Source organism: Cylas formicarius, unplaced genomic scaffold (genome assembly GCF_029955315.1).
Source record: "Cylas formicarius isolate icCylForm1 unplaced genomic scaffold, icCylForm1.1 PGA_scaffold_6__28_contigs__length_40554024, whole genome shotgun sequence".
Lineage (NCBI taxonomy): Eukaryota > Metazoa > Arthropoda > Insecta > Coleoptera > Brentidae > Cylas > Cylas formicarius.
The window spans coordinates 11,793,822-11,807,193 of NW_026844347.1; the positions used below are offsets into that span (position 1 = coordinate 11,793,822).

The 13,372-nt window shown below is 31.6% G+C and overlaps 1 protein-coding gene across 2 annotated transcripts; it reads left to right on the forward strand.

The window, feature by feature from the left end:
• The first annotated feature begins 587 nt into the window (after positions 1 to 587).
• Positions 588 to 13,108, forward strand: LOC132703830 (rab5 GDP/GTP exchange factor). 2 transcript variants are annotated; one of them, XM_060673331.1, is made up of 8 exons: positions 588 to 716; positions 2,875 to 2,986; positions 5,710 to 5,895; positions 6,019 to 6,331; positions 6,387 to 6,643; positions 7,196 to 7,353; positions 9,997 to 10,239; positions 12,093 to 13,108. In XM_060673331.1, exons 2-8 carry the CDS (start codon positions 2,890 to 2,892, stop codon positions 12,855 to 12,857), a joined length of 2,019 nt encoding a protein of 672 aa, XP_060529314.1. In that variant the 5' UTR covers positions 588 to 716; positions 2,875 to 2,889; the 3' UTR covers positions 12,858 to 13,108. The 2 variants fall into 2 exon arrangements, with proteins under 2 accessions (XP_060529314.1, XP_060529313.1); XM_060673330.1 differs by lacking the exon at positions 588 to 716 and having other exon boundaries at positions 2,561 to 2,986.
• Positions 13,109 to 13,372: the final 264 nt, after the last annotated feature.

Here is a 13,372-nt window from a genome sequence, read left to right on the forward strand (position 1 = left end):
TTGCAGCAGAGCCGGAAAAACTCCATCCCCGCCCGCCGACTTGAAGGGGCCAAAGCTGTCAATAGCCCACCTCAGCCTACTATGGGTAACCACCCTCCTTGCCGTGGCGTAGTCGCCTCCAAGACGACCCCCGGCTTCAATATTCTCCCCTGTGTCCGGATCAGCGGACCCTGGGAAGTGCGTAAAGATTTATGGAATGACAATCAAAAAAATTTTTTTGCAACTGTTTTATTATTGTAATTATTATTTTTTCGTGCGCCAGTGGCCTAGCGACGTTTTAATATATATTAAGACGGATTTGCTTAACTAATAATAAACAAGACATTGCTGCTGTTTCCAGTAAAGTAATTTTTCCAATGGGAAAATTTCTAAGTGAAAAATATGTAATCATGAAGAAGTTGATTACTGTGTTCCATACTATAATTTTTCTACGCCCTTAGTTTTTGGGTTCCTTTTTGCAAGACAGCAAGGATTCATAGAATGACGTACGACGTGATAATTAGAGCTGACAAACATCAAAATATCATCAGTGGCTGCGTCGGAGTTTGTATTGGGCAAATGTCTCTCGAATAAGATTACCCGACTAAGGTAAAACAAAAAAAAGGAAAACATGTTCCGTGGGCGAACATAACCTCAGTTATTAGAGCAAGATGTCAAAAACATTAAAATGATCATGAAAATTTAAATAAAAGTATCCTGTTTGTTAATAAAAGTTGGTAAGTTGATTATTTTTTATTGGATGGGTTGAATTGATTAATATGCTGCAATTTAAAAAATATATTTAGTTGACATTTTTCACCTTGTCGCCAATGTGATAAATTAATTTTCAATACCTACGGAATAAAATTTTGCTACGGGATGTTTCAGCCGTTCCCCAGATATTTTTGGAGTTTAGACCTTGATAAATAGTGCAAAAGACAGTAAACCACAGCAATTTAAACAGGTACAAACCATACATGAAACACTGTCAGACTGTTATCAGAATCTAGCTCAAAAACATCTGTTGGGAGTTCTATTTTACATAACCTCAAAGCATTTTAGGTATGTTGTGGTCAAGGATATTAAAGGAAATCTACATCTCTGATTGGTGAACAGTAGACTCAAAGCATGTTATCAATGTTAGTACATAAAAGGTTTATTTGGAATGATGAACTCATCAGAGATTGTACAAGTTAACTTTTTCTTAGTGAAATTTAGATATGTTTCGCAATAAGACAACATACTGATGAAATCTATTAGTTTTGGTATTAAATAATAGATAAGCATTTTTAAAATGATTAACAAAGCAAAATGGGCTCTGGTTTTGACCTGTGAAAATATTTTCTGTCTGTTAGCTGTTAGCGGAATTTAAAATTTGAAGCAATATAATTATGCAAAAAGCCAACTTTTTCTGGATGAGCTTTCGTTTTGTATCTGTATAGTTATGTTTATCATTTTTCCTAGAGTTTAATATTTGCTTGAAATCATTCCTATTGGCATCGAAACAGAAGGTGAGGTTGATTCTCAAGCAGAAACTTTTTTGCGGCCCTAGTTGCTACTAATAATAAAATTGATTTTGACCCACTTATTTACTTGTGATATCCATCTATTTACAGTTGGAAAAATAACTAATCCTGGTTAAATATTTACGACCATGTCTTGAAAGACTTTGCCATTAAGTTTAAATGAACTGGGCACTTTAGTCTTTATGATAATTGCCGCGCTGATAAAATATTTTGAATTAATAAGATACTAATTTTGTTATGGTGATAGTAGTATTTACTGGCCGTCTGGTTGTTATTTGACAGACTTCTTAATAAATTTGGTTATTATTGATAGCAATATCAACCCTATTTCCTCTTTGTGCATTAACTTCTAAAGTTATGTCCAAATGAAAACAGGGAATAGTTTATTTCAAAAAAATGGGTATTCATAAAAAAAAAGTAACTGAATATTATATATATTTTTGTGTTTCTAATTGGTAGATTACCTAGGGCGATGTGGGGCAATATGTTCATGCATAAATAATTTTGTATATAATTACGTTCATTTTTCATTATTATTTTAAAAACTTCTGCTATACATTACACAATTGTTATTTCAGTTGTGCACCGCTGAAATTTTCTACATTCAAAGCAGATAAAAAACTAGGTCATTTTTTTTCGAAAACCATTTTAATTGTATATTTTTATCTTGGTAAGATAACATGCGTTAATACTCGCCGAAAGCTCTAGACAATATTTGGCAGACAGATAAACGTGGCGCTTTTTTTTGATAAACCTTTAAAAGTTAGCGGTTATTGTAGAAGTGATATTTAAAAAATATTTTCCTTTTTCATTTTTTGCCAAACCTACAAATTAATCGTAAGAAAATTTTCATTGTGCTGTATCTTTTATGCCTTAATGCGTTTCTATTTACTCGAAACAAACTTATCAGCGGCAGTAAAATATAAAACCAACTGATCCTGATTTATTTGGAGTGAGTTCAAAAGTATCTATCGTCGCCGAATTGTCTCGCGCGTGTAACTAATTGATTTGAAATTTGCGCTGCTGCTCTATTAGTCGAAAGATTGTCGGTATCGGTTAAATTATAGTGTAAATGGCGGATCTAAATGCATTCCATATCATCTTCTGTGCAAACTCGCCAGTCGATTTACCAAACTCTTGCGGATTCGACAAGTTACCACAATTACACGTGCTTTCAAAGTGTGTAAAAGAACTGCGGGTTTATTTGTGCGATCGCTGCCTTGATCCGTAATGGGCGAAATCAGGAAATATGCTTTTTTGCTTTCCACTAACAAATAAGTTTCATCTATATAATATAGTCAACCGGATCTTCTCAGTTAAATTCACTTTTAGTCGTTTTTCGATTAACATGCCCATCATACCTTTACAGCGTTCGTACAAGTACATGATGTACGCCACCAAGCAACCCTCATTAAGAATAAATCAGGCAGATCTCGAATGCAAAGCTGGATGCGGGTTTTATGGCAACGCGGATTGGGATGGTATGTATTTTGACGCTTCGGATAAATTTAGCATTTGTTAATTTCATTTATTGGGTAATTGGTTAATAAAATTAAATTTCGGTATACACCCCCATTGCTGTAGTGTCTTAACTGTTATAAATTTCAAAAATTCAAAAACTATGAAATGGCTTCAGAACAAGGCTATTCAGCTTTGAGAACTATAGAAGGCTCGATTTTGTTTGTAGTTGAAGAGTAAAATTTCAATATCAGTTTTGCAAGCTGCAGGTTATAAAATGTATAAAAGTAGACAACCAAAATAATTAAAATAATCACCCAAGCACACTTGACATCTCGGGAAGACTCTAGCAAAACGCCATATGTTACACCATGATATCAGATACTCCCATAAATGATGAAGTATATGTTTCTATTCTGACAAAAAAGTTGACGGCCATTGCTTAACGGGACGTATATAAAATTTACTTACAACACTTAATGTGGTTTTTGTTTTTTTTTTTAATTAAAAAATAAATACTTCAGCTTATGTGTTGTTCAGACAAGGATATGCTGTTAGCTTATCATTTTTTAGTATAAACAAACCTCTCATCGTTAAGTTAATTTAAATTTGGAGTGCCATTTCAACCACGAGGGACGGTGATTTCATAAGACTAAATAAAAGTTGTATAATTGCTATTATATTTTCGCACTAGAAATAAAAAATTAACAATCAACTAGCCCCCCACACATAGAAATTGGAGGACAACTACCAAGACTTTTGAAGGAAAGGAAGGTTCACTTCCAGCCATCTTCAAAGTAAATATGAGCTCGTGGTCTATAGTTGTACATAGAATAGAATCATTTGAAAAATAAGCAAACTGCTGATGGACTCTCAGAACGTGTTAAAAATTGTGGCCTGTTTTCAAACGTACATATCCGCAAATTGGAAAACATATTTGGACAAGGATTTCGGCGTATGAGGGCTCAATATTTATCTGATATCGTTATGTTTTTGCAGATTTTTCTTAAATTGTATAGTTTTAATTAAACAGAGTGGTAAATTTAAGGATTTCAATTAGAAATCGATACATTTTAATTCTATATGACTTGCTTGTACCTGAATAATTCAAAAAATAGATATGTTTAATAAGAATAACATTTTTTATTTGAAGTGTAAAATTGCTGAAAGCTTCGAAAGTATCAACGAATTAGTACCGAGTAAAATATCATCTAACGTCACTCACAATATGTTAATAATCATCTTTTTTTTGCATTTGCATAGACTTTGACATATTAAGAAAATGTCATCTAATTTAATATATATATATGTATATGCAAAACTTAAAGTAGAAGTGGTTTAATTGATATATTACACAAGTTTTATAAACGGCACTTTAGTCACTAGCTTGTTTGGGCATCACTTTAGCGAGTGTCTAAAGAAGTTTATAAAGATATTGCATGCCATACTTTTTCTATGCCTATTGGTTTTTGGACACATTTTTGCAAAACAGAGACCAACAGACCCTTTCTCTAAAATACCAACGTCAGTTTCGTTACTTACAAATGCGACCCCGTCAGTCACTTCTGTCAGTCAGTGAATATATTGTTGTTGTTTTGTAAAAATATACCCAACAACTAATGGTGCTAGAAAATTATAGTATACAACACGTTTGCTAAACTTTTTAAGTAACTCGTTTATTAAACACTCGTTCCTCTCTTGCCAAAACAAAACTCGTGCTTCGAAATATACTATTATTATGCTAAAAAATACAATCTAAAAACTTGTCTTCCTTTAAAATAGTGAAATTGACTATAGCGGTTAAAGAGTAATGATCAATACGTATCCTGATTTCCTTTATAGCTACTTAAAAATTTTAGATTGTGATACTAAGGACCTTTTTAATTATGACAACATTAATGGAGTTGCAGAGCACGAATGATAGTTTATTGTGCAGTTGTTGCGTTGGAAGTTTTAATAATTTTACTTTTTAGTTCAATTAATTCAAACGTTGACCTTCCTTTTGTCATAATATATCAAGGAAGTGTTTTTTTTTTTAAATTTATTTTAACGTGGTTTACGACTCAAAAGTGACATGGTATTTGTAGAATATTCCAAAATGATGGCTTTGAAAACAGTTTCTGTTTCCGCTAGACTTAATTTGGCTTAAATTATTTTACGACTAAATTATGTTGATACGAGCACTTATCTGGGAAACCTTCATAACTAAAAAAATCAAATGAAATTCGCATGGTTCACTTAATAGATAAGATAATTAGAACTTAAAAGTTTTCTAACACTTACTTCTTAAACTAGTAACGAAATTTATTCGAGAAATAAAACAGTATTTACACATCAGTGTGCTATAAATTTGTTTTCATTAATCGGTTCTATCTTTAGTTTTATACTATGCTTGAAATACTCTATTAATATTTACACAATTGTATTATACATTAATACTAAACCAATGCCAAATAAAATATGTTCTCATTATTTAGAATATAACTATTTTATAGGTAGCTTTTTACTTAACATAAAAAATTCAATATTTTGTATTTAGTAAATTATAGTGTAATGGGTGTACCAATCAATGCCTTGTCCATCTGCTCAGGTATTACCAAAAGTAAAATAACATTTGTCTAGTAACTGTATTATAATTCCTATGTTAAGAAAAATGAGATATTCTTTATTAATAATTATCAAAATTTGCAGCTGCAGCACCGAATATACTTCTTAAGTTATAATCTTATAAAATTTTTCAACTTAGGTTATTGCTCAAAATGTTACCGAAATCAGATGGAGAGGGAGAGACAACAGAAATCTCGAGATGAACCGTACAAGGGCCATGTGTCAGGTTTCAGTAAATTTGAAGAGAAAAAACGTCAACAGACTGACAAGAAAACAAAGTATTTGAAAAGCTTACCAGTTTTTCGGAAAGCTTCTAGTACCAAAGGTAACTTATTTCGCTATTTGTGGTTATTTGCATTGGTGCGGTATGTTTACACACAATTGTTTTAAAATGATTTTATATGTTTGAATTGATCAGATTTGGTGCTACATTTCTTTTATATTCTAGACTCTGGAAAGCCTGAAAAGTATGTGAGTATTAGACAGTCCAATCCAGATGCAGAGAAACTAGCGGCAGAGTTTTTTAAAGATTACGGAGCGTTGGATGAACACTTGACCAAAGATTTCTTTAAATGTGTTAGGTCTTTCACAACAAAAATTCAAAACGAGATTGAAGCAAAACCTATTGAAGAAATTGCCGAAATGGCACAAACATATTACAATTTGTACGAGTCCAGGGTTAACTCATATCCAATAAATGCAGAAGTGAAAACGCAGCTAGTCAACTTCTTTGAACGATACGGCATGGTTGTTTTATACAGGTTGGTTTCCTTTGTTCTATTTTTCGTTTTGGACTGGTTTTTTACTTTTTGACAGTTGGTTATTTTGCCCGCAAACAACTAATGACGAGGAAAAAGATCTGTCCATACAAGATAGGATACGAAAACTTACCTGGGTTAATGCTCATCATTTGGATTGCTGTATAAGCGAAACCAGCCTGGAAGTAAGAGATTTAGTATATACGGCAATAAACGATTTATTGGGTATGGATTCTATGAAAGCTCCTCAGGAAAAGTTAGAATGTGTCGTTAAATGTTGTAGAAGTGTTGTCGAAGTCCTCCAGCATTGTCAAGGTATTAAGGATGTTTTATTGCATGTCTGCTAGATCTTGTGAACCATATTTTAAAAATTGCAAGAAATATTCTCTTGACAATTGTTTAATATTAGCAAATTGAAAAGCAGGGAATGTAAAATAAAGTAATTATTTCTTTGGATCTTCTTTTAGTGTTTTTGTTTGCAAATGCAAATTGCGATAAACCGTTAAAAAGTTATTGTAAATTTTTAGCATTTCTAAATAACATCATGAGCAAGTAGACTGATAATACCGATTGCTTAGGAAAATAGGATAATTAAATATTTGCTTCACTGTTTTGCGAATAAAGAAAACCACTTCACAGTACTTTGATGATTATCGTGAAGTTAGAGACTCATACTTTCGCCAGTTTTCAACATAACACTTTTGTTTTTTTGAAAATTCACATTGATAGTAAATAATGTTATAAAAATGTTGGTGCGTGAACCGCCAATATGGAAAACCAAAACGAATTTCATGTTTGACGATAGTATTTTATGTTTATTGAAAAAGTTACCCAATTACAAATGTAAAACATGTTTACTTTTTTTAGGAGGTCCCGTGAGCGCTGATGAGTTTTTGCCTGCTCTAATATTTGTGGTACTTAAAGCGAATCCTGCGAGACTTAAAAGTAATATTTTGTATGTTACAAGATTTTGTAAGGATTCAAGATTAATGCAAGGAGAAGCTGGATACTATTTTACAAATTTAGTAAGTTATTCTCTTTAGAATAATTAAGATGTCAAAGGTAATCTTTCGGGTAAAGTTTCAATCCTACCAATTACAATTTTGCATTTTATTGTATTGCTTTTCATGTTATTTGACCAAACTTGCGTTTTTTTCAATATTTTGTGATTCTATGTCGTTTCAAATTTTTACATTCGTCACTTTTCTTTAACAGCCAGTGCAATATTTTCAAATTTGCTGATAATATGAAGATATTGATATATTTTCGTGCAGAAACTTATTGAAATGGGCGTTCCATTTAAAATAGAAATTATACCTGTGATTAAAAAAAAATAAAATAAAGTTATTTATATGGTATATAAGAGATTAAAATAATTTAATATTTTCTAACTAAAACTAAACATTTTAAAGTTTGAACTAATAGTCAAATTATCCTATCATGGTTATACATTGTGGCCCAAAATGGATTTACCTATTTGGGAAACTATAATAGATATAACTATTGCTGAATGTAAATAAAATTGCATACTACAGGGACTAGTAAAATGCCTTAAGGGATATCCACCAAAAAATATCTCAAATTATATGTAGTGTATCCTTTTTGCTTAGAAATCATCTCTATCATAATTTGCCAAAAAAAAAAACAGAATTATGTATTATGTGAAAAAGTGGAATGTAATTGTAATTTCAGTTTAATTTAGCATTGCTTCATTAGTGACCGCCCTGAAACATATATATGAAACAAATGCATTTTTACAAAAGCACTATAATCGAACTTCAAAAAATTATGTCTTGAAACATGACTGTTTAATTCACAGCACTCTCAATGGTGATTCACGAGCTGATCTCGTTTGAAAAAAAATCTACTTGCATTTGGTGCCCTAATTATTAGAGGCTAATTAGCAATATAAATTTCATGAGTTTAGAATATTTATTGTTTCTTTTTTCGAGTACAAATTTGAAAGATTTGTCCACAATCTCCATATTGTATGTTGTGAAAAAGAGATTGTTCAAGATTATAAAAATAGTTGACGTCTTTAATGGACGTATGCATAATACTCTTGCAGCACAAGGAGGGTGATGTTCTGTCCATTCATCCACTTAAATATGAAGTGTTCATTGTATAGACTAGATAAAAAAACTTTTTTTCTGATAATTTGCAAATTTAGCAATACAGTTCTTTATCTTTTTCTAAATTTTCTTCTAGGTAACTCGTTACTCTTACTGTAAAAATGACTATATAGGATACATGAAATATAAATTTTGTCTAGTTGTTAAAGAGATTGGACCTTTGGGTCATTCCTAGAGGCATACCAAGGCAAGCAAATATCTCTGCTTATTCCTATGAAAGAAAAGATTTCTTGAATACCAGATAAAATTATTGCACAAAAGAAACAATTCTTGTTGCTACGCGATGTCATTCGAGCAGGCAACCTTAAATTTTCTACAAAAAAAAGTATTCTGGCGATAAAGCGATTTGAACTGAACATCTATGTAGGCACCAGTGCCTCAAAAAATTAGCACGTAGGAAACAATTTAACATCGGCCGCTTCTTCCTGCAGTCATCAATGAAATTGGATGAACACAAAAATAAATTTATTGCTCGCACTATACTCTAAGCCACCACTCTAAAATTTCTTGTAATTAATAAAAGTGTTGTTAGCAAAGCATGTAAGTGTAGCAAAGCAGGTCGCAACTACTTCAAAATTTGTCCAGATTGTGACAATTTGGCTCAAGTTTTGGAAGTAATTGAAGATAAGCCACTCATATATATTTGGTCCTCACCAATATTATTGCAATTAAAAAGAGACGCTACTGACCTTTTTAATGTCGATATTTTTTCAGATTTAACGGATTTTCTCATGGCAGATTGTCTTTAGTATAATGTTTAGTTATTATTACTTATTCTTCCTCAAATTCGATAGTTAGTAACAAATAAACCTTTACTATCCTGAATTTTTGAAAATTAGACATTTTAGGACGATTTTTTGGTCTTGGTTTGAAATGAAGAAAAGCAAATAGATAAAAATTTTTATTTCTAGTTACTTAATTTGAAAAAATGTCAACCTTTTGAAAAACCATACACACACTGGACTTAATATTGCTAATCTACTTCTGGCTAACAGAGTACAAGTACATTGCCAAATTTTTAACAATATCTAGAAAAAATTAATTTAAGTTAAACTGTTACAAAACTAACCAAAATTTACCCTTTCTTAATCTTTTACCCAAAATATTTTTGATTTATAGACCACATGATAAAGGCCTGTTTTGTTAAAAAGAAAAGTTTAATTTAATTTGTTCTACAGCGATATCTAGAAAAAATTAATTTAAGTTAAACTGTTACAAAACTAACCAAAATTTACCCTTTCTTAATCTTTTACCCAAAATATTTTTGATTTATAGACCACATGATAAAGGCCTGTTTTGTTAAAAAGAAAAGTTTAATTTAATTTGTTCTACAGCGATTTATTTCAAAATGCATAAAATCGCTAAACATCAATACTTCGCAAATTTTTGCAGATAAAGGCAATCTAATGCCCGCAAATAGAACTGAACTATTTACATATTAAATAGAAAAGTAATCTTAAATCTCCACGATGAAACCTTATAATCGACTTGATTAAAGACTCGCCCTTTGACGCAAATAATCGTTCTTTATTTTAGTGCTGCGCTGTTTCCTTTATCGAAAACTTAACAGCCGATTCTCTGAATATGCCGGAACAAGAATTCGACGCATATATGTCGGGCAAAGTAACAACGATTAGCGCCTGGGAGTCGGCGTTGGTCGCCTGTGAAGGTATGCATCAACTTTGTGAGCATTTGGCATTATTAAATAATTTGAAGGAACGAAACAACCTTGTGCAGGAGGAGAAAAGGAAACTGATGGACGAAATGAAAAGTTTGAAGGTATAACGACGTGGCATTGAATAAAATATATGCGGCGTTGTGTAGTTTTATTGTTGGTTTTGTTAATGTGTTTCGAAGTAAAGTTGAAGATTTTTGTTTGAAAGTTTGCTGTATAATGTTTTACCAATGCATTGCAGACAGTTAAATAGTAAACATGATAATAAATAAATAAATAATATGAAATAACAAAAAAAATTATTAAAAAAATTATTTCTTGTCAGCATATAATAAATCCGGTCAAATAAAAAATATATATTTGGGTGTAGTTCTTGACATTTTTCTATTCCATTTTTTTATGATTAGCTGCATTTTTTTATTCCTTAAACGGATAGCTATTTTTGTAAATAAACTGGTGTTCCTTTGAATATTTAACATAGTAGTTGATTTTATAATATTCGGAGTTGTAAAGTTATCTAAAGAACTTTGCAATAGATAAACGAGAAGCATATCTAAAAAGTTCCAAATAAATTTGTTTTTTTCTTTTGGCATAAAACAGATTGCAAATAATAAGTAATCATCTTGCAGATTTAAATAAATTTTGAACGTATATTTTATTTTATCCTGCAGTTTCCTAGGCATTTCATTGTTTTAGAATTAAAACTCTTCAATTTGCACTAAAGAATCAGAAACAAAAACTATAAAAACCCTCAAGTTTTATCAAAAAAATGTAAATTAACTGATAAAAAAACATTTAACTAATTAAGTTTATACAGCACATTCTTAATTTATCAATTTTTCAATCATGTTTAAGCGGCAAAAAGTTAAATGAAAATGAATATCTAAAGCTCCATAGACAAGGATAGTTTTTAAATAATTGGAAGATAGGTCGACAAAAAGAAAAAACTTTATTTTACAATATTTAGTTTTTGTACAAAAATAGTTAAAATAACCTAGTAACCTTAATTATATATAGTCATTTATGTCTGACTATTCCTCCAAAATTTTTAGAAGTATATGGAGGGACACTTAAGATCAAAAAAGATGTACTGTTTTATGATCTTTTTGTACAAATAAAGTACAAAACTGCACAGTTTCATATCTTACAAGACACACTCAACTCAACTCAATAGTTCAAACGTGTCAAGAAGATTGCAATAAAAATTTAAGATATCTGTATAGCTACGCTTATTTTATAGGTAGTTAATTATCTTAACTAATTAATTTTTGTCTTACTTTTTGGAGGAGATGTTTTATACGATTGGCAATTTCTGTTTTGTTAAATTAAATTTATTATAAAAAAATATGTTTTTCTACACACGCCCTACTAAGTTATTGAACAAATTCCAGAATTAAACAGATTTGACCACATATGTTTACCGTTGCATTCAAAGAAGACAAAGCAAATTTGAAATTTATAAGAATTATTTGGTTTGCTTGTTTTATTAGCACCCTTCTCTCGAAAATTTTTTAACTATGTGCTAAGTGCGACAATGTGCTTGGAACTTTGAAAATATGTTATGGAATAGATTTTTTTTATCATTGGTTAATTTAAATGATGCTTTTTTGGGTTATTTGAAACGGAATACACCAGAATCCTGCTGTAATTTGTTTCTGTTCTGAACCAATTAAATTAAAATAAAGAGTTAGTTCCTTCTCTACCGGTACACGAAAATTATATTACTAAAGGAATATCTCGAGTGTTACCCTATTGCCAAAAGTCTGAGCACTTCAAATTCACTAATATAAATATCCTTCCTAGGCTATATATATGGTTTTGGTCAAACTCGAAGCTGGTAACATTTTGACTCCTCGGCAAATGTTTGTTACACTCGAGATCTCCTCTATAATATTTTTAGTTACCTGTATTGCAATGGATGCAATTTTTAACGATTGAACAATGTTTTTTCTTTTAGGATGAAATTAACCAAGGAGTTTCTTCACTGCTAGAAAGAACCCCGTTTGTTATTAAACCAAGAAAATTACCCGAAGCCATCACTGCCGGGGTTCAAAAGACAAATAAACCTACTGGCACGTTAATGTCAAACATTGCGCTTGCAAGTCGGAACGACCAAAAAAAGTCTAATTTGAATCTCGATATAATGCCCTTTATGTCATTCCCCGACGGACTCAACCAGTCAAAAGTTTCTGGCCTCGTAAATTCCGCTAACAGCAAACATTCCGTTGATGGTATGACGCCCGACGACAACAGCTCACTGGGTCTCTCCAAAATCAATTACGATATTGATCTATCAGACCTAAGCGCTGATAACAGCATAGCTGATTTACTTACACCCGAAAAAAGATCATCGCCGACACCCAGCTTTACTCCGGACCCGTTTAGCCCTTTGGCAACTTCTTGTAATATCACAGAGTCTCCCCTGATGCCTTCCTCCGCGCCTATCCAAATAGCAGTTGATGTAAAAACCACAACGAAGGAAGATTTTGTTTTGCCATTTTTGCAGGACATTCCTGATGTTAAGTCGGAGGAGACATTAATAGATAGGATTGACGAGACACCTATAATTAACTTGCCTCTTCCGCTTAATCCCAGCAAGCCGGAGTATTCCGGCTTTTCCACGCAAGGATGGCAGATACCAAGCATTCCATGCAACACTGGAGACTTACATTCGTTGGATAGTATACAAGACCCCGGTACATTATCAGAAAGCAAAGAGTAAAATTGTGACATGTGGCTTTGTTACTCCATAATTCGGAGTTGTTGTTATTTGTGTTTATTTATTTCGGTAATTGTCTTTTTGTTGAAGTGTCATTTAATTTCACACGATTTGACGAAACAAATTACGCGCTTCGGGATTTTGTTATGCTTCGGCAGAGTAATTTTTTTCTTTAATCAAGACGCTGTTAGCGGCTTTTTTGTTTCTGTTTCTGCATACTGCTGTTAAAATATGTGGTTTAATGAATAAAAATGTTTTTTTTTATACCTTTTTGTTATATCTATAATCTCGCAATTCAAAACACATAGTGCCGGAGAAGACTAAAATATACACGCTACATCACATAAAATTTCTTACCTATTCCAGGTTTTTATTTTTTATTAGCTGTGCAAAAAATATTTCACCAACAATGCAATAAAAGGTCTAGAAGGAATAAAAAGAAGCGATGGGTTTATTGACAATTTTGTTATTTCAAAAATTGTAAATAACCTAAATACTGTCCATATTTCAATTTGACA